The sequence below is a fragment of the Fulmarus glacialis genome, unplaced genomic scaffold, assembly GCF_000690835.1.
Source record: "Fulmarus glacialis isolate BGI_N327 unplaced genomic scaffold, ASM69083v1 scaffold40955, whole genome shotgun sequence".
NCBI lineage: Eukaryota > Metazoa > Chordata > Aves > Procellariiformes > Procellariidae > Fulmarus > Fulmarus glacialis.
Window position 1 is genome coordinate 32,596 of NW_009214409.1, and position 24,035 is coordinate 56,630.

General features: G+C 38.4%; 1 protein-coding gene across 1 annotated transcript in view; it reads left to right on the forward strand.

Moving 5' to 3' along the window:
- FRMPD4 (FERM and PDZ domain containing 4) overlaps nucleotides 1-21,289 on the forward strand; it is a 42,887-nt gene extending 21,598 nt beyond the window's left edge. Inside the window, exons 3-14 of the mRNA XM_009578546.1 lie at nucleotides 27-131; nucleotides 1,273-1,380; nucleotides 4,546-4,677; nucleotides 6,726-6,845; nucleotides 7,590-7,726; nucleotides 8,861-8,987; nucleotides 11,369-11,458; nucleotides 12,052-12,234; nucleotides 15,346-15,484; nucleotides 16,083-17,144; nucleotides 17,474-18,745; nucleotides 19,941-21,289. Of these exons, the coding sequence (XP_009576841.1) occupies nucleotides 27-131; nucleotides 1,273-1,380; nucleotides 4,546-4,677; nucleotides 6,726-6,845; nucleotides 7,590-7,726; nucleotides 8,861-8,987; nucleotides 11,369-11,458; nucleotides 12,052-12,234; nucleotides 15,346-15,484; nucleotides 16,083-17,144; nucleotides 17,474-18,745; nucleotides 19,941-21,289 (4,824 nt within the window). The remainder of the gene's footprint in view (nucleotides 1-26; nucleotides 132-1,272; nucleotides 1,381-4,545; nucleotides 4,678-6,725; nucleotides 6,846-7,589; nucleotides 7,727-8,860; nucleotides 8,988-11,368; nucleotides 11,459-12,051; nucleotides 12,235-15,345; nucleotides 15,485-16,082; nucleotides 17,145-17,473; nucleotides 18,746-19,940) is intronic.
- The last annotated feature ends 2,746 nt before the right edge of the window (nucleotides 21,290-24,035 follow it).

The following is a 24,035-nucleotide window of genomic DNA, read 5'->3' on the forward strand; positions in this document are numbered from 1 at the left end:
TATCTTGTCATCATTTTTCCTTCCAGTCTCCTAAATCAGCTTTTATTAGTGCTGCAAAAAAGGCAAGATTGAAGTCCAATCCTGTCAAAGTGCGCTTCTCAGAAGAAGTAATTATCAATGGCCAGGTGTCGGTGAGTATTCAACTACTAAACCTCAGGAAGGACTGAGCATTTCATCCAAAGGTACGCCTCAAGGCTGGAAAGCGAGGGAATTGTATGGTAGGAACAGCGGTGACAGGCTTGCGAAGGGAAGGGTTTTTCTGTTTCTGAAGTTTTAGCAAGATCCATTTTTGAAGTCCATTGGGCTCATAATATTGAGAAAAATTTGTCCCTTCTTAAAATAAATCTAAAATGCTAGCAAATGCATTTTGTGGTGATAGCACATATATGTCTTTTCGTCTTGATAATGCTTGCTTTTTTTTTCAGGGCAATTTTGTAACAGGAAAACCTATAAACTCAAGAGAAGTAGCATGCCAGGAAAACAGATTAACATTACCATACAGACCTCTTTAAAATTTGTTTTATCTACTTGAAGCTATTTCCAGCCCTCAGGCAAAGTCACCCTCCCTTTGAGAGGCGCTGAACTCCTCCTTAAACATGAACTCCCGGCTCATTTTCATTATTTGCCAGAACATCGTTTCACACTGATGTCTTTATCCAACTCTCTTCCAAACATGAATTGATACTGCATTTTGTCAAAAGCAATTTTTGCCTTTTTTAAAGCCTGGTTTCCCTTCCTTTTTCCTGTTTATTTTACTATCCTTGTTACGAATCGTCATAGTTAAGTAGCAATATTATATGTTACTCTTTTTAAATGATGACAGATATTAGCATTTAATATCCAGCTATAAAGAGAATGTAAAACATCTTGATTGTAATTCTTACTAATGAATTCCCATTTTGTAGATTCAAGACATTAAATAGCTCACTATATTCAGAGAAAAGGTAATCTCTTTTTCTGTTTTATTGAAAATGTTTCAACTTTAGAGGTAGCATTTATTGTCAGAGAGATAGTATTTAGGGAAAGAAACTCCAAGCTAGACATAAAATGTATGTGAACACTTACATTTTTCTGGGAAAGAGACCTATAGAGTGCAGCTGTAATGAGCATGGCTAGACACTTGCAGGGCATTGCTAATTCTGCTTTCAATTTGAGCCAACACAATCCTTTTCAGTTGTTACCTTTCCATCTGAATGATATCCTTCTTTATAGAACAACATCTAGTTTTCCCTTGTTACATGTTGTAATCTGATTCACTAATTTGCTTGGCAGGAAACAGTTAAGGACAATTCACTTCTTTTCATGCCAAATGTTCTAAAGGTGTACCTTGAAAATGGACAAACCAAATCTTTCCGGTTTGACTGCAGCACTTCAATAAAGGTAGGCTAGATGAACCTGGGTATGCAATGCCAAAAATGCCAGTTAACTCTTTTCAAGACCTTCAGTAATTACAATTTACTTGGAATGCTTTAAGAACAAAATTACTAGTATGTTCAGTTGGGGCTGGACTCGTAGTTCAGAAATAATGAGGTTTTGGTCCATTCTTCTGCTGCTAAAAATGTATTGTATTGTCAATGAAGAAGAAGTAGAAATTATCATTTTAATATGCCTGGTATGCAATTAAAATTGCGTGGTCCTATCATTTTGATATGCTGCCAAATACTAGCATGATTTGTCAGCAAAAGTCAGGAGATAAGAAGATTAAGATGTTGGTTGCTAATTGAATATCATCTAGCTTGTCATCCAGTGAACTTGGGGTGGGATATTGTAGGGTTATGCTGGTGATAAATTGCTCGTCTCAGTGTAATGCCCTCCATACTTTCCGTAACACATTTCGCATGGAGAAATAAAGAGGTGAAACCCTGGCACACAACTGAGGCTGCTGGGGAGTGTCAGTGACACTGTTCCCCGTAGGTTCCTAAACCAGAGGCGGTGGCAGTGTCTGTCTGTGAGTGCTGTGGAGCAGTGTAGTAAGCAGCCCACTAGCACTGCTGGGCATGCTGCTAGTCTCTCCAGCATTTTTGTTTGGGTGAGCTAGTTTTAACACAAACTGGTTACCAAATCTAGTTCACCGCATGGTAGGGTGCATGCCTGGGACACGGAGACAAGAGAGATGCACGGGTGGGAATGTTCAGTGAAGGCTGGGGATGCAATTTTCAGCTGCACTGTCAGCTTTTGCTGGCTTTAAGGGATTGTAAAGCTCTGCGTATTTGAAGAAAGGCTGCTTTTCTGCTCACTGTGATTCAGCAGTATGCTCAATCAGTTAGAACACAAGGAGAGTGATTTACTAAGGTAAAACAAGAGGAAATTTACTCCAGTCTGAAGGCAAAACAGATATTGAAGTTACACTTAAAAATGGGCTGCAATATCTGTTTATAGTTCCTATATATACCGTAGCCATAAATTGAGTGCAGGTAATGGAGACAAGCCTCCACTCTACAGCCATGGGATACTGAATTCCTTCAGTCCATTTGAGAATTTGGTTGGGTGAAGAATTAGGAGACATGCTTCTTGTAGATAGTGAGGTCTCCATACCCTTCTAAGGCCCACGAGCCCACTTTCCAGTTTTTTTTTTTTTTATGAGGATAAAACCAACCAACTTGTTCCAGGATATTTTGCCTCTGAAGATCAGTCTTTGGCTGTCACATTAGATTAGTTTTCGGTAGTTCTGTCATGAGTGTGTCATGTACTGTGAGACCATATATCTAATCTGAAGTCATTTGCAAAGATACCGACGTGGGCTCAGCGACCTAGCTGTATTGATGTTGTAAGCCTGCTTTGACTTTAGTCATTCTGACTTTTTGTAGGAATAATTTCCTTCGCATCTAATTCAGGCAATTATATATTCCGTAGCCTGCACACCTATATATTACATATTCTTGCATGTATGTGTGTGTATATTCCTCATTGTGGACGGGTGGGTGTGGATTGCTGCTTCTTTTCTTAAACTGAGGTGAAGTAGACGTGCCCCAGTTGAGTCAAAGCAAATGCAGGTTTTTTCCGCCCCTAGCAGTCCAGTAACTCACCACTTAACAACAAGGGTGCAACCAGTGCCTTACCTGCGTCCTCGCTTTCCTTATTGCGGAGAGCCAGCACCTGGGCTCGTTCCAAGTTACTGGATGAGAGGATAGATTAGCAAAAAATTTGGTTCAGTAATTGTGCTTTAGCATCATATTTTAAAAGTTCCAAGACAGCTAGCAGCAAACAGTGCCATTATTACCCCCTCTTAAAAACTTACTTTTAATATTATGTCTCTTCATGTTACCGTTATGCCCCTTGTCTTTGAGCATAGTTTAGGAGCATAAATAAAATTCCCCATTAGTCAGAATAGTGTAATATTAACCTCCATTATTTAGAGTGGTTGCTTGCAATCCATTACTACTGTCTTATATTCTTTACGTGGTACAGAGTTGTCCCCATCCTCCTACATACGTTTTTCATCCTTCCACAAATTTGGTGTTGATTTTCCATAAACACACTGTAGTTGATCAATTAATCTTCCTAAATTATATTAAAACACTTGGATTACAATTCGTCATGATCTCATTACTAAGTCTTATCCATCTGGATACTTAAGTATATCTAAAAATCTTTTGGATGGATAGAAATGTTTTAATCTTTTCACGAACATAATGTGAAATTATTTTTAAATGATGGGTTATTATATATTTCTTTTTCCTATTACATTCACTAAAGCAAAAGATACCTTGCCAGATGATATTAATACTCTGTGTATATTTACAAAGCATTATATGAAAGTAAAGTAGGGATTGGTGGAATGGTTCTTTGAGGAGGTTTGTTTAGCTGTTATTTTAAAAACAATTGTTCTCAAATTGATTACCTTTAGACATAATCCAATGTGAAAAAAACTAATTAAAAGTCTATAAAAATGGCTTTTATGCCATAAATTAACATGGTCCCTGAATTTAGAGCTATTGTTCTGCACAGGTGTATCATCATCGTTGACTTTTCTGTCAGCATTTAGAACTCAAGAATGTCTATTAAACACAAGTATCAAGAAGTAGACTTAAAAAAAAACCCCTTGCCATAAGAACAAATAAAGACCATTCATTTAATTTTTTTTTTTTAACATACATATTTGGTTTGTACTGCTGGGTAGCCCTGCCCCAAAAGTAAGTGAAGACAAGAGCGGCAAGACTGTCTCTCTTTTGCTGATGGAAAGGTTTTATTTCCAGGGAGACAGAGAGAGATGATTTAAGGGCCACACAAGTATAGTTTGCATGTTAAACTGCACAGAAAGTTGTCCATTCACAGCAATCCCATGTATATATTTTTCATGTGCATGTCTGATACCATCTCAGGGATGTCTGAAACAAAGGCACTGATTTTTCACTTGGGTGAACGTGTGCGATGTCCTGTATACTCATGCAGAACAGGCACAAAACACAACCTTCCTCCCGTTTAACATCTGGGCTTCCACCCTGTGCTGCCAATGTGCCTATGTGCAGGGTGCATGGCAGTGAAGAACCAGGTCCCAAGCGCTTCATGAATTTAAGCACATTTTATAAATCCTTTGTTAATTAGGATGTCATCTTAACACTCCAAGAAAAGCTTTCCATCAAGTGTATTGAACACTTTTCCCTGATGCTGGAGCAGAGGGTTGAAGGATCTGGAACGAAACTCCTTTTGCTACATGAACAGGAGACTCTAACTCAGGTTTGTGTAATGATATGTGAAAACAGATATTAATGACAGCGGTTAATCAGTAAATTATCCATCTTTTTAGTTACTCGAGTTAACTGCAAGATTTATAGTTCTATACAGTCTATCAAATAGCAGCAGTATTTAGATGTGGTTGTAAGAATCAAGTTCTCACAGAAAACAATTGTTTTTCTATTATATAGGCATCGTATTTCATTGCTTCATTGGGCCATTAAAAAGTATTAAAAAGTTCATTAAAGATCAGACTGAAAGCTATAAAATATTTATCAAAGCTTTTTTCATATTATATGTGGCCCAGCTAATAAATGTTCTCAAAAGCCAGTAAATCGATGGTAACAATTCTGAGAACCGCAGTCTGCCCAAATTCCTTTAAAAACCTTATTTTGATCTTTGGTTCCTATCTGATTATACAGGTCTGTATCTGGGTGGCAGGAAATAATACTCTTTCTGATGAAGCCAAGTTTGGTTTGTTTACGCAGCAATACATTATGTCACTTCAGTGATGATGAATTGTGACCCAGAAAATGCTGGTGTGACTTTCTTCCTTAGATCAGGGAGGTATGACGAGAGGTAAAGTTGCTTCACAGTTCCCAGCAGAGGACCCTGATTTTAACTGCTCATCATTTTGCCGAACTGTTTACCCTGAAATTTTCCATGATATTTCTATGTTTCAGGAGAACATTACTATTTTTTAAATTTCACCTAAATTTACAAAAAAAAGATAAATGGATTCTTAGATGAGATGGGGAAAAATACTTAATTTAAATGCCAGAATTCCTTTGATCATGTAACTAGAGTCTGTGTAATGGTATGGAGGAACTTAATTTACCAATTAACAGTCTTTCTAGCATTTTCCAACTTCTAAGCATTTGATTTTGCCATGTTAACATTCTTTTTTTGTGGATATAAGCCACCCAATGAATGCACAATATCCAGAAGTACTCGATACTGGCTCTCCTGGCCTAGCTGTCTCTCTTTGAAGTAATTGGTAAAATTCCCATTGAAATCAGAAGGATCAGAATAAACCAACACAGTGAGCTTTCGAAAATCGCATCCAGAGCTTTTATTTATACTTACAGATGAGGTCAGAGACAATGTGAGATAAACATACATTTCAAAAATTGTTAGGGCAAGACAGAGACTTCATTGGAGATTTTTTTAAAGTACAGTTTTATCAGTTAAAGATGTTGATTATAAAGTACACTAACTCTCTAACTACATTGGCCTGATTGAATAAACTACATAAGCTACATTAATTGTCAGGGTTTCTTCTCTGAAATTCCTGTAAAATCAGCAATACTTTAATTTGGCATTATAATGTTGCTGCTGACCATGACTTACAATGGTATTATTGGATTGTCACCTTTTCATCCAATTATTCATTAGCTATGCGGTGGTCCCCCATGAATATACCCAGATTACAGTGTTACATGCTTAACAAAGTTTTGCTGACCAACAAGCAAAGCGGTCTTTTTCATTTTTTAATGTATTGGGAGAGATTTGTCTTGGTTGGAAGTCTAGGGGTAGGTCTCTTAATCCAGAACAACCCAGGAAAATTCCAAAGACCCAATTTCTTGCAAATTCTCTAGTGGATTAAAACAAGCAAGAGAAAGTAAGAATAATAGCTGCTAAGCTGTACTTCACCTGCCTTCTCAGTCAGTCAAAGAAATAAAATGTGACCTCTCCCCAGAAACCTTCTAGCCCTTCTCATTTATGAGTATTTTGGTCCTGCTAGTACTTGGATGGTTTTCATTAAGGTCTGTTTTCCCTGTCCTTTCACTCTGGTTTTGAATGAGTGAATTCTGTTGCTTTGAGGATGAGTTGTATTGGGCAGTCACGCCTATATGAGTCTTTCCACAAGATTATATATATTATGTTCTTATGTGAAGGCCTTAATAAGGACTCCGTGGCAAAGCTCTTTGTTGGATAGAATTATTTTTCTTGCTACCACGTGGTTCTGGAACAGGGTCATGGTGCCCAAGACTACAGACCACGTGGCATGACCAGGTTTGTGCTCTGATATGATTATTGCACTGTCCTAGGTGACCCAGAGGCCAAGCTCGCATAAGATGAGATGTCTTTTCAGGATTAGCTTTGTCCCAAAGGATCCCATTGATCTTTTAAGAAGAGATCCAGTTGCTTTTGAATATCTCTATGTACAGGTAAGTGAAAGCATGGCCATTGTTTAGCATAAAGGAGAATAAAAAGATAGTTGCACTCAGTGTATATATAGATTTATATCTTCACATAGAAAAGCATGGCTGCAGTAAATCCTGGTTTTTGTTTCTGCTGCACAAAGCCAACAAATGCACTTGGGGAATGTGCAAATCTTTATCATCTGCAAAGTCCCCTTCCTTCATAAGTCTCTCCAAATAGTAATGCTTTGATATCTTTCCAAAATATATTTGGCTTTAGAAAAGAGTGAAGCTGAAGTAATTGGTAATACTTATTTCTGGTACTGTAATGTCAGACAGAAATGATGTCTGAAAAGGAACTTCCAGTAAAATGGATGAGAAAACTGATGTGCAAGCAATGTGATTCTCCTGGGTAGCTCACTGGTTAGAATCCTGCTATCCTGAGTCCAGATACACTGATAACCTCCCAACACTCTTTATGAAAGAGGATTACTGTTCTCCCCGGGAAGAATGAAGAAAGCTTACATCAAAATGCTCATGCCGTCTGCTCTTTGGCAGAAGTCCTTGTGTTCTTCAGAAGTGCCCATACCCTGGTGAGCATCTGACACTTCAGAGAGCAACAGTCCTACCTTCAGCATGGTCCTGCTTCCGAGTTCGGGGTTACCCTTCATGCAATGTTAATTTAAAAAAATAAAATAAAAAGAAAGACTATGATTTATTTTTAGTGCAAGATTTTTGAACTTGATGCTCCCTCTACTGGTTCTTTGGCAGAGCTGTAACGACGTGGTTCAGGAAAGATTTGGACCAGAACTGAAATACGACATTGCCCTGCGGTTGGCTGCATTACAAATGTATATTGCAACTGTGACCACCAAGCAAACTCAGAAAATCTCCCTCAAATATATAGAGTAAGTTGAGAATACAGTGTGTTCTTTAAAAGTGAAACAATAGGAGTAACTCGTAGATTCTTTTATGTCTGCACCAATTTTAGGTTTGTTCTTTGTCGCTGAAATTGATTCAGGTGTGTTAAGAGCTGTAAGTATGGTCACCTTTTGGTCATCTGTTCAGGCATGTGAAATAGCCTATAACTGTAAATAAGATTAAGTCACTTGTTTTCAATGTTTTAATGGTCAGATCTAAGTTTATATGGTCTGAATTCTAGGGTTTTGGTAGAGATTATTATAGTAAGATTCGGATGATTTCTTGGTTCAGAAGATTGTAGGGTCTTAGATTCCACTTGAAATATTTCTTAGATATAGAAGGATCCCAGTAGGCACCTGTTTTATGTTAGACAACATGTATTTGTAACTACAAAGAAAAAGAAAATTTCCATAATGCAACTGTGTGTAGATCTGCTTGGATTTAAAAAAAAACCAAACCAAAACTTTTGCTTAGTTTGCTTGCAGAATGCAAATAATAACTGTTCCACACTCGATCTTGTAGAGTTTATCCACCTTGCGGAGGACCATGTTGTACTGTATTATATTAATGAATCAGAAGGAATAATTACTTACAAGTGAAGTGTCAGTCTTCTAACAAAAGAGGTGCTTCAAGCAGAAAACAAAATTTGGTAAAAGGAGGGGGACTGGTTGTTTTTGAGTGGAAAAAAAACCAAAATACAAGTGACAAAGACAACGGTTGACTGCTTTGCATATTCTAAGAAAACCCTAGAAAATAAAATTAAATCTGACATTATGTTGTTAAGTCTTCTGCGATTTTAATCCTATAATGGTGCTTGCCTATGTAATTAAGTGGTGTTTAACAATATAGCATACATTTTAAACATAAAAACTTTAAACTTCTTTTCTGAAAGGCATGGTGGAAGAGATAGAAGGGATGGAAGAAAAATTATGTATCATTTTAAAGCATCTTTTTCATAAGTAATATATAGCTTGAATATAGAAAATAATGTTATTGCAAAACTCTAGACTTGATCAACTCTTGTTCTGTTTCAGGCATTCATTCACTTGGCATCATAGTCATCAGTCTTTAGATAAATAATCGTCACAGGAATGTGAAATTAAATATGTCTTTTATTGCAGAAAAGAATGGGGATTAGAGACTTTTCTTCCATCTGCTGTGCTGCAAAGCATGAAAGAAAAGAACATAAAGAAAGCACTTTCACACCTTGTCAAAGCAAATCAAAACTTAGTTCCTCCGGGTAAAAAGGTATTACATTTGCATCTTAATGAAAAATATGTTTTAAAGAACAGAAAGGGTGGCGTGCACGGGAAACATTTAAAATTAATCCTTCAGAGAAACACCTAGCCATTATATTTTCAGGGAATATAGACAATTTAACTTTTGGTACTCAGTACAATATAGCCAAGAACAATTAAAAATAATTAATTATACCCCAACTAAACTATATTTTTATCTTGAGAATGCCAGAAAACTGGTTATTAATGCTTCATGTATGATAAAGATACATATTTTAAAATTCATTTAGTGCTTCCTATTAATGGCAGATTTGTTACGAAAGTTATTGTTCTCTCTCTGATGCTCAGATCTGAACCACATTAACCTATGGGCCTGACATAAATGCTGTTTTTCAGGATTGTTTTCCACGATGCTATAGATAGAGACTTTTCGCTGGCCAAGACCTAACTGTATAGATGATGCTCTTACAGTAACTGGCCCTCCTTGCTATTGTAAAATGCTTTTCTTATCACTAAGGTTTAACTTGAGCTGGAAAAAACATGTAGAAGACAATGACTGAGAAATGCCTTTGTTACACGCGTACAGCTGAGGCTGGTTTTAGACACCATAATGAGGTTTCTTTCTGCAAGTCATCTAGTCTCTCTTTGTAGTCAATGGAGAGAAACAGGCACTTCTAGGAAGCGATTCATCCCATCCCACATTAGGAACCAAAAATAGGTCAGATGGCTTGTGTCCTAGAAATGCCTATTTCTCTCCATGGACTATAAAAAGAACCTAAGAGTGACTAGTTGAGACATAAAATGAGTTGAATCCTGCTTCGTGACACTTTGCTTCTGAACAGAAAAACCCCAAAACACCCGGTGCCTAAGCTAAGGTTCATTGTGATCAGCAGAAATCCTACTTGGAGGTTTCAGATCATATCATGACTATGAACATAGCTCTATGTGTGTGACCTGCAATGCTCAGAAAGGAAGGCCACCTTTTTGACTGAAGCACTGCACATCTCCTATACTGCTGAAGCTAAAGCTAAATAATGCCAATTGCTTATTGTTTATCCTGGTAGTGTAAATTTGGGGTTATTTTGGAAGCCGTCGCTGCTGCAGGCCTTGCAGGTGATGACAGTGGCATACAGTGTCGGTTCTTGGTTAGAAGGGAGATTGCCACAGTCCCTTCCTGCAGCAAGCAGACTTCGTTGGTTTTGCTTCGTTCTTTTCGATTTGAGCTTTGGAAATATGTTATGTGCCCACCTGCTTTTTTAGCAGGTAGGTCTCAGAAACAAAGCATCTGAGCTCATCGTCAGCTTCTGTCTCACTTGTAGGTATTAATGCAGAAACTGATTTCTTTCTGGGGTCTTCTGTCCCTCCGCATGAAGGAAAGCCTGTCATTCTCAGGATTCTCCTGTTTTTTACAACCCTTGTGTACTTCTCCACCAACTGAACACCTGGTGAAGAGAAGGGGAAAGCATTCCCACTAGTTGCTCTGCTCTGGATTAATTTCCTCCTTGGTGTCTAGAAAAACCTTAGGATAGGGGCTCTTAAAATGCTGTTCAAGATCAAATGAGATTTTGAATTAGAAATCTAATGGCTGAAATGAGAATAGCAAATGAGATGAGCGTGTTTGATCTTATCTTTTAAAAGTCCAGATATGAGGGTTTATACCAGGGAGGTAAAAGATTTGGGTCCAGACTGTTTGGGTGAAATGAACTGTTTCTTGTTTCCATTCAGTCTCATAAAATATTTCCAAGTTGTTTCTTTTTAAGTTGGTAGTTTAAACTCAGAGGAGAAAAAGGAGATAAATTATGACATGTATTGCATGATATGATCATAAGTATTGGTGTACTGTATTTGGCTTTCAGATCTATTCCCTACTAAATATAGCGGAAGAGTTTTATTTAAAAAAAAGGGGAAAGCAGTAATGAGGTGGAATAATATGCCATATGCCAGAAGTACCTAGCAAAATGTAATACACAGAGCTGAGAAAAGCAAATTCTTCATTCTCTTTCTCTGTATAGGTACATAAATGTTTAAGAATTGATGGTGATTATGAATGGAAAGCTGCTGTTTAGCCTTGAAATCCCTGAATGAACAGATGTTTAATTTGAGTAGTTTAACATTTTCCCTTCATTGGAGTAGTTACGATGTTCTTGCATTGCTCTGATCTGCCCATACCCAAGTTCTCAGTGCATTTTAACTACACAAACCAGATCTTATTTTTAAGAATGAAACTGGTTTCCTCATCTGAAACTCGAGCATCTAATGATTTCGTTTCAGGCTCTGAAGAGCTGTTATTGCAGTCCATTCTTCTTAGACTACACAAATACATTTTCTTTCTGAATTTGGTAATGTGATGATTTCCACCACTATCTCTTACCCCTGTTTCTCCTTCCTCAGCTATCTGCTCTGCAAGCCAAGGTGCATTATCTAAAGTTCCTCAGTGATCTACGATTATATGGAGGGCGTGTTTTCAAGGCAACATTAGTGGTAATATTTCTCTTGAAATAGTCTCTCTCTTCCCTTGATTTTTTATCCAAATATCTTTTTGCAAAGGCTGGACCATATTATGTTCTTTAGAAGCTTAGGTTCTATTCATACACGTAAAAAATAATTGTTAAATTGAACCAAATCACTTTTTTTTCTTTTAATCTTGAAAATAACATTGCTGTTACAATTTGAATTTCTACTGAGGTTTTAGAGATAGGTTAGCACCCTTTTGGCAAATAGCACCATCCAACTAACTATAGAATACTAATATTATTAGTCTGAAAAGCTCTTGATGACAAAGATTTTCTTTTAACAGAAGCAGATTCCATCCATCCGTCTGTCCATCTTGCTATCCATTTAAAAACTACAGTACAGTCAATCTCCAGGAGCAGATTCCTCTACTTTTTGTTTTTAATTATGAATCAAGTATGCTCTTCTATATTGTGTCTTCTTAGAAAACCATAATAATCTTCAATGTAGAAATGCCATGCAAATGTAGCTCCATGAAGATGAAAGAAGGCAGTGGCGATTTCTGTCACTATGCAGTGCCTATCATGTTTTTTACTTTTGCTTTTTTTCTTTTTCTGCTAAAGCAGGGAGAAAAGCGTTCAGAAGTGACACTGTTAGTAGGGCCGCGGTACGGAATCAGTCATGTGATAAACACCAAAACAAACCTGGTGGCTCTTCTGGCAGACTTCAGCCACGTGAACAGGATTGAGATGTTTACAGAAGACGAAAGCAGTGTTAGAGTTGAGCTGCATGTCTTAGATGTAAAAGTAAGTTTGTTGTTGATTTATATTGATATAATATCTTTAAATAACATTTTTGTCTTTATTTAAGTATTTCATCAAGCTATACTGTTCTGAACATTTTCATGCCAATAATATTCTGAGGGTGCGTTTTTAGCTTTTTTGTGGTCAGAGTGCGTGTAGGGTATGGCTTGGGCATTTGAGGAGCTTACGGTGTACCAGACTGGTGCTTTGCAGCACTTGTGTTCTATTCTGATTTTTTTCTTGGCTGACCCCAGGCAACTTGCTTTGTTGTTGGCTTCCTTGATTTCCGTGATGGGAGGTGGTGATGATGAAATTGGCCTTCTTTTGAAGCTCCATGAGTCCCTAGAAGCTACTTCTAGTGTAACAGACAATATTATTACCATTAGAGAATCACCAGCTGCATCAGACCAGTGTGCCCTGTAATCCAGTGTTTTATCTGCAAAGTTCACTGCAAGTAACCACATAGCGGTTACCAATGAAATAAACTGTAAAAAGGCAAAGTTTTTTTCTTAGCCCTTATAATTCCAGTTAAGTGTTTTACCCTACATAATATATTCATCGATGCTCTTCATCTACCTATAGTAATTTAATTTCTCTTGAATCCTACTTAACACGGTGTCCGTGGCATCTCCTGGCAATAGGAGGAGTTTTGTATATTATGTTGTCCTGGTTCTTCTTGGTGTGTTTTCTATTAGGTTTTGAAGTGGAAGGCTTCATAGACTGTCTAGAGCATTAATCAGGATAACCAGAGATTGAAGGAAGAGTTCTCATTATACTTGAAACTTAAATATTCTATGAAAATAAATAGAGCCTAACAGTTCTTTTTGCTTAGCCAGCTGTACACAAAAAACATACACAAGGAATATTTTACTAAGCTTTTGCTTTGAATGCTTTAGATTTATTGATGTGGAACTGTTTCCCTGTATTTAAGTTAATGAAAAAAACATTGCTGTAAATTAATCTAGATGCTCTTTGACAGCAACTTAAGAGAAACGTACAGATTGGTGAACACAGCATCTCTTTCACCTTACTTAGCAATGATAACATCTGAGGATCTCTGGCTACTTTACCTGCATTACTGTGCTAAACTCATAGCCCTCTTGTGAGAAAGCTGTTATCCCCTTTTTGCAGATGGAGAAAGTAATACAGAAATTAAATCCTTCCCGTCTACTCGTATGTAAAATGCAGCACTGTATGCCAGTGTATTATATATTACATGATATTGTGTTGTTTTATAATCCTGTTACTGTCTTATTGCAAACCATCTCCTTGCATTTTGACACATGCAATCTTAAACCCAGAGAGACTGGCCTAACATTAAATTACAAATCTAGGAGGCTCTGGGTGGAATTTGACAAAAAATTGCCTTTCTGTGGGGCACAAGTAAGAGTTGTCATTGTGTCCTGGGTAAAAGATGCGGGCACACACAGGCAGTTATTCTCAACTGATGTTTTCATCCCTTGGTTTACCCTAAGGTAGCAGGTTCATATATCCAGATTCTGAATATGCCAATATATGTCATATATGCCAATATTTTCTTAATGAATAAATGAATAAACAGTTTGGATTTTTATTTTATTTTTGGTTCTGTTTAATGTCTTCTCAAGCATGTATCACTTGGCAGAAGCAGGCAGTAAAAGTTTAGCTGTCACAAGACTGTTCAGCAGATCAACAGTAGTTCACAGCACTGTTTTCAGCAATCTGAGATTTCTGTGGAGATCATCCATTTCTGTCAATCACTGCAGAAAATTTGAGATCAACATAGCATTTCAACTGTTAGTTTTAGCAGTCACTCGAAAGAAGAGAGATTAATTAGCCCATTGTAGGTTAAATAATTTATAGTTAACTTTTATAGCTATAGTTGAATGCTTTGAAAGAAGCATGTATTGAATAGAACCTCAAACTATAGCACAAAATACTTTAAAGAAAAAAAAAGCATAAATTTTTCCAGGTTGCTGAAAACTGTTCGTACAACATTCAGGGCACCCAGGGTATTTTGGCCTAAGATGCTGAAGCACAGGCATTTAAAAAATTATCAGACCTATTGTGGGTTTGGTAGTAAGCTATGATCATCAGTTATGTTTTAGCCACAGCCTCCATCAGAATCAGTTGTCTTTTGACTAGTAAGGGGTTGAGTAAGTTGGAAAGCCATCCTTGCTGCATGTAGTGTTCCTCCTGGAACAAATCTCTCTTGTGACAGTGGGCTCTGCATGCTAAATCATGATAAATTGTCACAAATGTCCACATAGCTATGAGTCTCTACAAACTGTGAGTGATAAGATGGGTTGTCTATGGTGTAATTTCTATCTATGTATCATGGTAAGGGCTTCATTTTTATTTCCTCTCTACGAGTTGTAGAGGCGAGGCACCTTGAAATAAATTTGAGAAGAGCAGCTTTTGGTGTTAAAAGCTACAAAGACTTGAACAGAAGTTTTAGGCAAAGTGGTTTATACATTGTGGCAAAAGAAAAGGAAATTAAAGAAAGTATGTCTCACATGGATGTCTCAGGTTCGATGCTCGGTAGCCTGGCAGCCATAGTTTTTCAAAGCTCTGAGGTCTCATTTTTCTGTTAGGTCTGACTTTTTTTTCTAAATGCTTTGAGTTTGTTTTCTTTGCTGATATTCCTTCTGAGGATCTTTCTCCGTTCTCTTTGTCTCTGTTTATCTGCTTATTTTTTCATCACTTGTCTTTTCAGTAATGCCAGGCCACAAACACTGAAGTCTTTAAGCTGTCATTGTAATTCCAGCACCTAAAGTACCGGGTTCTTAGCCCTTGGCAGTTTCAGAGTAACAGTAAACAGTGCTTTGGCAAGAATAATGTATCTATGCAAGAGAAAGATGGAGCCAGAGTCTTAAAACGGTTAGCTTCATTCAGAAAGAGAGCAAAATCAGTTGTTGAAATGTCCAGTTGGACTTCTATCTTACTGCAACTCCAGTCTTTTCTAAATGTTTGATACTGTTTGATACTGGTAGTGAGGAAAATAAGTTCTCGTGTGTGTTTTTCAATGTGGTGTTTGTGATGTAATTCCTTTTGCTTCCATGTAGTAGTATTGTCAGCAGATAAACAGATTGAGGAGGAACAGCCTTAACCAAGACTTGGTTGTGTTCTTCTTAGCCTATTACTCTACTGATGGAGTCATCAGATGCAATGAATCTTGCTTGCCTAACAGCTGGATACTATAGACTGCTGGTTGACTCAAGGCGCTCAATATTTAACATGGCCAACAAGAAAAATACAGGGAACCGAGAAACAGGTATTCATTGCACAGTATGTTAATGATGGTCCAATGTATAAAGCAGGAGCCAGCTTAAGCCAGTGCACCTCCAGATAAATACAAGGCTATGCCAAATGAGATCTGATTCCTGACTCAGACCTAGCACCATAGTATAGCAGTTCAGCTTTATAATGTTCTAATATCCAGCCTATGATAGCATCTTAATGGTAAAATAAAGCAGGTGATGAATTTCTTTCATACTGTAGTGAAACAGATGCATGCTCCCTGTGAGTGTTATTATTTTATACGCGTGTATCTTTTGTAAGAATACACATGGTGTTGGAGAAACTAGCGGGGGATTTGGTTTTGTGTTACTATTCCTGGAATAGCATTTGTACCTAGCTGAGGTTTAGTTTTGTACTAAAGTACAAAAGTACCAGTTAAACTTTAGGTCATTGAATCAACAGGTATTTAACTTAGAGCAGAGATAAGTTTGAAAGTGCTTTTCTGAAGTGTTTGATGCCCCAGCTGTCCTATTCAGAGTGTTTATTGCTCAGCATTAACAAGTTATTGTTTAAAAATTACATGATTTTGCTCTTTGATTTCACAATATTGATTTTATTTCACCACACTATAGGAACTGAAAATAGAGGGAAACATAATCTCCTTGCTTCTGAGTGGAACTGTATACCAAAAACGACCACTTTCCTGGCTGAAGGAGATCAAGAGACTCAAATGTCCTTTGCTGATCCAAAACAGAAGACTGTAGATGTTTCTGAAAGTCTGTTATGTCAAAAAGAACACAGACATCTGTACATAGAAAATACTTATAATTCAGGTGGATTTGATCAGCATCTGGCCAAACAAAGTGACCCCACTGAAGCAGAAGAAAGCAGAAATTTTAATCAGCCTTCACTGCTGTCACTCTCAGGTTTGGAATCTAGCAAGAAAGCACAGGATTCCCCCAGGGGAGCAAAAGTTTCCTTTATATTTGGAGATCACAACTTGGATGGTATCAATCCCCAGACTCTTGGCTATGAAAGGCTTTTGGATGAAAGTCCAGAAGTACTAGAAAAACAAAGAGCCATTTATATTAGTAATGCCAATGACATTAAAGGCCTGGAGTTGTCACCAGATGCTGAAAGCATTCAATTTGCTACGAATTCTGTTTATGCAACTATAAACGATGGTAAAATATTTGGAGCTGCGGAAGGGATAGAAGAGCCTTTGCTGCATGATATTTGTTATGCAGAAAACACAGATGATGCCGAAGATGAAGATGAAGTAAGCTGTGAAGAAGACATTATGGTAGGAGAAATCAGTAGGCCTGCTCTTCTCAGCCTTTCTGGTTCTAATGATGACATTATTGATTTGACTTCACTTCCACCTCCGGAAGGTGATGATAATGAAGATGATTTCCTATTGCATACCTTAAACATGGCCATTGCTGCTCCTCCACCTGGCTTCAGGGACAGTTCAGATGAGGAAGACTCTCAGAATCAAGCAACACAGCCTAGAGACAACAAGGAGCAAGCCAGTAATCTAGGCAATGATGACATTCCAGTGTCGCTTATCGATGCTGTCCCTACTAATACAGAGGGGAAGTGTGAGAAGGGGCTAGATGATGCTGTAGTCTCTACACTTCAAGCACTAGAAGCTTTGGCTGCTTCAGAGGAACAGCAGACGAATGACAATTCAGGTTCTTTCACCATAGTTACATTTATTCATTGAAAATCATTCCATTTCATCCCATCCATTTAGCTTTGGAAATACTCCATTTCATGAGGGTTGGGGTTTTTTTTGGTTTTCTTTTTTTTTTTTTGCCATCATTTTGCATACATCATATTCCATATTATTTAATGGAACTACCATTATGTTACTAAACTACTTGTCCTGGGAACTGTGCAATAAAGTCAGAGTATTCTTACCAAGCATATTTTTGTCTCTAACACACCCCCTTTGCTTGTCACTTATCCAGGTGCTTCAGCTGCTGTCATTTAATTGACTCTTATTTTTTGTGGCTTGCAGGTGTAGCTATCCTGCGAGCATATAGCCCTGAGTCATCTTCAGATTCTGGCAATGAAACAAATTCCTCTGAAATGACTGAAAGCTCTGAACTAGCCGCGGCACAGAAACAGTCAGAAAACACTGCACGTATGTTTTTGACCACAAGTGAAGGCTACCAACCCCTTGTGGAAGAGCAGACTGAATTTCCCATTGCTAAGAATCAGGCTGGAGGGCCAGGCATGAAGCCCTCACAGCCTTTGGCTGGTCGTCAGGCTGCAGAGCTACAGTCAAAAGTTGTGCCTTCAAAGCAGATTCTTCATTCAGATAACATGGAAATGGAGCCAGAGACCATGGAAACTAAATCTGTCACTGATTATTTTAGCAAATTGCACATGGGATCCTTGGTATATTCTTGCACTAGTAAAAGGAAAAATAAGATGACAGACAGCAAAGTAAAAGCACCCTCAGATGGCAATGCTACTGTGAAAAAGCAACAGGGAACTAAAAAAGCAGAGACTGATGAAGATCTAAAAGCTAAATTTGGAACTCTTTCAGCAAGAGACAGTCAACGCCTAAGCACTTTTAATGTGGAGAGAACTGCCTTTCGCCAAAGATGGTACACTGCCGATGATGGGGCAGCAGATAAGCCAAGCCCAGAAACAGTGAACGGGAAGACTTTTCCAAGAGTTCCTGTCCTTGGTAAAACAGAAACTGACTGTAAGGATGAAGTGGATCCTGAGGTGGATCAGGATGATACCTCGGGGCTTAGCCAAGGTGAAAACTTTCTGTCAGATATGACTCCCGTGTCTTCAGCCAAAGACCTAAACGACGCAGAAGATACCGATTTATCTGCAGATGACCATCCTTCAAAGCTTCCAGAAGCTGAGCAGAGCGTGGCTAGACTTTGTGAATATCACTTGGCTAAGCGCATGTCATCTCTGCAAAGTGAAGGCCATTTCTCACTGCAAAGCTCTCAGTGCTCTTCAGTGGATGCAGGATGCAGCACAGGCAGTAGCACGTGTGCTACCCCCGTTGAATCTCCTCTTTGTACCTCTGATGTTAAGCACATTATCTCTGACCCATCAGTGAAGGGCATTGCCTATATTCCAGCAGATGAAAGAGCTGCCATTCTTCCAAACCATGGAACGACATACAAGGACCTGCACCAGCAGCCTGAAGCCGTATGTCACAGAATGACGGTGCCTGTCGTGCATTCAGCAATTAATGCTGAACCACTGTTCGGCACTTTGAGAGAAGGATGTCATCGGATCCCCAAGATAAAAGAAACTACAGGTACAGCAGTAATAAAAAGTTTCTTACGTTTGTTTTAAAGCTACGTGTTAAGGTTGAGGACTAGGTGTGATGTTTGCATTATCTTTACCTGAAACTTCATCATCAAGCTGTAGAAGACAGTGGGATTAGACCTTCGGTGTATCTATTCAATTTACTTGTACATGTTGAGATGTTCTTATGAGCAGCTTACAAAGAATTTTTTTTAAAACCTCTCATTACAGTTAAAAATATTTGGGAGGACGTTAATGGAGAGGCCTCTCTTCCACTCTTTGGAAGCCTCTCCAAAATCCATAGTCACTTGAGTTCCAGGATACATGTTAGATTATGAGATGACTTCACAAGGTATATTAATGTAGGAGAGGAAAAACTGTGATTCATTTATTATGTATCTTATATGCTATTTTAGCAGATTGTCGAAAACATGCCAGTATGAATAAAAAGCTCTAAATGTAAGGATGAGAAAATGTCACTATCTTATTAAGCATGTATTTACTTCACCATCTGACAGTAGGTGTTTCCTTAAAGAATAATTTACATATAGAACCATTACTGCGTTTTTAAGTTCCAATTTCAAGAGGTTTTGTGAACTTACTGTTATAAAAAAATGCAGTTTTTCAGAGAGAACATTGGAAATGCTTTCAGTTGGGTTTTAAATGTTTCTCTCTTCCTGGGTTGCAACCCACATATAGCAGTGGTGTGTGAATGCATGAAAATCCAAAAGTGGGACAGACTAGGAGCAAGAATGAGAAATGTTATTTCTCTGCCAAAAAAACACATTACCAAACCAAAATCATCATGAATACAGCTTTCCATACCCTCTCAGGTATAGTTAAAGAAGGTATTTTAATCTGAAAATATTCATCTAATTATTTAATAGAAAATAGCCAATCCATATATTGGGGGAGATTTAGCAAGTTTTATAGATGATTTTCTATTCCTTTTTTTAAACGAGTCTGCTGTGGTGGAATGAACAATTAACTATTCATAAGTTGTAAGCTGTTGATAGATTGAAATACAAAAGACAGGAGGAACTAGCAATGAATTTTTTGTGAAATATTTTGAGGAATGGAGACCACTGGGAAATACCATGAATCCATTTGTCCTGACTGTTAAAAATATTTAAAAATTCAGTCTCTGAATATTATCAGGGTGATGCTTAATTATTCTGTCTGCTCTTCTACTACCCCTAGTGTAGCTTTCACAGAGCCTGAAAAGGGAAGACAAGGAGGCATGCCTACAGCTTTTCCTAGACAGCCTCTAGCTGACTCCATCATGCTATCATCCATGCTATCAGAATCAAAGGTGCCAAGTCAAAATCAAGACTCTTGTGACATTCCCAAAGTAAATCAGGCTTGTGGGGCAACAGTTAGTTTACGGCCATATGACATGATAGGAGGAAGCCTCAGGATGCCGCACAACAGGAAAGTGCTGAGACGCAGCAGCAGCATCATTGGAGGATCTGCAGGCATTGAGATGCTGTTTGAAAAGAAGGCAGCCGCAGCCAGCTTGAAATGCCTGGACACCACCCGAAGGGACGAATCCAACTCAGAGAGAAGGGTGGAACTCCCCCTGGGCAAAAAGCTGTCAAAAAGTTATTCCCAGGGTTGTGTTATTCCCAGCACTGATAGGAAGGACAGTAAGAGGTGTTCAGGCACAGGCGCCAGTCAGAAGGACTCCAAGCAGTGTCGAATGTTGCCCTTGCGGAAGCTGGACACCAGCGCCTGGAGGTGTCGTGGCCCCTTTAGCTATTGTTTCCTAAGCAGGGGAAACGATGACAATGACGATGAAGATGATGGAGACAGCCATCAGCTCTCGTGTCTCTTCGAACCACAGCTCCCGTGTGAGCTCGCAGAACCAGTCGGTCAGTCGTTTTCCAGTGAAAATGAGCAGAAAGTCTTGGAGTTCCCGAAAGCTGCTGAGCCCCTGCAAGAAGAGGCAGTCGACGTGCATGAGAAGAGTGCTGACATCCAAGGTGGCCAAATTGATGTGAATCTCAACGATGTGGCCTTCGATGCACGAATCACGCAAATAAATGTGATGAAAGAGAAGACGTATGCAATGCCTGATGGATTTATTGCAGCACAAAAGGATGCCAATGAGCTACTCTCACTGGTCCGAGCAAGTATGGGCAAGAGAGAAGATTTACATCCAGAAACATATGACCTTAAACTTTCTAAGTACAAACAACTGTTATCTATGGAATCGAGACAGTTGGGAAGTGCCTGCAGGAAAATGGCCATGGCTGATAAAAGCCCTGAGGAAATGCTTTTAGCTATGACTTCCAGCTTTCAAGTACTCTGTTGCTTAACAGAAGCCTGCATGCGTTTAGTTAAAGTCATGAACTCTGAAACACAGCAGCAGGAAATTATAGCTAAGATAGACGAGGTTGTAATAAACTACATTTGTCTTCTGAAGGCTGCAGAAGCAGTGTCAGGCAAGACCTCCAGTGATCCTAGCATTAAACTCTTGGCTCGACATTCAACTACCATGGCCGCTATTGTAAGCACACTAACACGTTCTCTTAAAATGCTTTTAAACAAATAAAATACAAAAGTCACTTCATAATCTACCTTTGCAAAGCCATACATAAAAAACTTTTATTTACTGTATGTGTATGAACTAATGTAACAAACTCAGCTTTCTCTGTATATTTTGTTATTTTATATAAAATAGGTATGAGATTAAAAAAAAAAGTAAAATACTGAACACTGACAAAAGTAATGACCAGATCTATCCTTCCGTTTATACAAAAACAAAAGCCAAAAAAACCCTCTCCCCAAGACCAGAAAAATGAACAGAAAAAATCCCATATAGGAGCAAATTGATGTTTGGCTATTTTTCATATAGTCAAATCTATGGTTGTATGAAGTGAACTTTTAAAGCCTGTTATGTCAACAAAGTTGTTTTCTGTTTCATCCAGGTTTTCACTTGGAGAATGCTCCGTGTTTAGAAATGAGAAATTAAATCATAATGTATATAACACAATATTTAATGTTTTAAAATTATAATTTTTAAGCATTGAAAATAGCAAAAAGACATTTAAAATCCAAGAGACTATTATAACTTACTAGAGAATATATATAAAATAAATGACTCTTTTGTTCATATGGCCTGAATTACCTGATTCTTCTTTTCTAGGAAGTTCTATATTTAAAAAAAAAAAGAAAAAGTATTGAAAATACCAACTTTAGAGAGTATCTGTTGTATTGAACATTACAGTGTCGCATTTCAGATAGTGAAGGTAACTGTGGAAGACAGAGGACCCAGAAATTAGAGTGTCGTCGTTCTCTCTGAAATGAAAGGTTGATGCCATACTGATCAGACCAGAATGTATAGGGCAGGTCTACACCCTCCTTTCCCTGACAAATGAGAGAGAGGACCATCAGGAAATTCCTATGCTGTTTACTGTTTCATCATATATCTATGGTGCATCTAAACAACATGAACTGCATCTATTTTGTTAAATATTTTATACTTCATATTTTATGATTCTAAATGTTTAACTGTAAATAAGTTAGAAATAAAATGAAGTTTTCAGAATACAATAAATATCTCTGAAATATTTCCAGCCAGAGACAGTTCTTCTTCTGAGTGATGACAAAGGCAATTTGTGAGTAATCTCTCCCATCTGAACTTTTCTGGAAAACATTTTGTAGTCTTGCGTTTGAGAGGCAGCCAAAGCAAAAGCTCTCAGTTTCACCTGGCAAATAGGCTTTCTCAAGAGCATCTGTTAAACTTTTCAGTCACCGAGGAGCAGCAGCCCTTGTGGAAAGTGCAGAATACCATTCTCCCGTCTGGTGTAGGTAATTTTCGTCTGTTTCTCATAATGTCGTATGCAAAGAGTATTACTGCTCTGTTTTGAATATTTACCCATTCAGCTGAAGCACATGTGAAGCTTTCTCTGCTGAACTAGAAAGACTAAACCAACAAGATTAAGTTTTTGCCAAGGAAATATTTTCTTGCATAGAGTGATGTACTTCACTATGAAACCAAGACGTGCTTTTTCCTCCAACTGCAGAAGAACATCTCCAGAAACACAGTATGAGAAGCTTAATCTGCTGTCCGTAGGAGAAAAATCTGGTTTCCTAGACCAATTCACTTAACACGTGGACCCACTCTCGAGGGCAGCTCAGAGGTAGGCTGCAGGCTGAGTTACGTTGGTGGTGGGTGACGACAGCCTGTCCCCGTGGGTGCTCACACTCAGTGCTCTCATTCTGGCAGCCCTGGGAGTGGGGCTGTGCGCGCTGCTCTTTTGCTGCAAGTACCAGTGAAATTCTTTCTGTGGTTTTGAGTATTTCATACTGAGGAAGAATGTGCTGAATTGTTGTATGGGTACATATTCCTTCACTGCTTTGTGAGTTTATGTAAAAATGTCATCAGTGATTCAGAAATACTAAGTTTCAAAAGTAGGTTTAGGATTATCACAACTAAGCAGCAACACAGATCATAGGGATGTGGCACTTCCAGGGTTGCTAGTCCAGTCCTTTTCATTCCGCTCCGTTTCATAAATTGATCTAATTTTATTTCGAAGGTAGGTAGATTTTTATCCTTACTGTTTAAGAACTTTTCTGATTGTAAACCTGCTCATTTTGCTCCCTAAGGTTAACTATGGTCTTCTTTTTTGTGGCAATATTTTTTAGGTTTATCTAGTGGGTTTTTTCCCTCTCCTTCGTAATGCATTTTCACAGACTCATAGAATAATTTGGGTTGCAGAGGACCTCTGGAGTTCATCTAGTCCAACCCCTGCTCAAAGCAGGTCTAATCAGATGAGGCTGCTCAGGGCCATTTCAAGTTGGACACCCTCCAAGGACGGAGATCCCACAGAGATACCTCTCTGGGTACCTGTTCCAATATTCGACAATCCTTATGGTTAAAAAAAGAAAAATTCTTTATGTCTAATCAAAATTTTCCATGTTCCAACAATATCTATTGCCTTTCATCGTATCGCTGTGTATCTTCTAGAAGTCGGGCTCTCTCTTCTCTGGTATCCTTCCATCAGGCTGCAGTAGGCTGCAAGAAAGTCTCCCCTGAGCCTTCTCTCCTCCAGGTGGAATAAACCCAGTTCCTTCAGCCTTTCCTTGTATGTTGTGTGCTCCAGCCCCTGACCAGCATGGTGACCCTCCACTGGACTCGATGGTGTGAAGCTTCAGAAACTGCCACCATGTTCCTGTCTCAGTTTAGATAAATAGGAACATCTAGCCGAGCTCTCCGAGTCACCTCTTTGAAGGCAGCTTCTCTTTCCCGCAGGAATTTCCCCAGGTATCCCCATAGAATCATAGAATCATTAAGG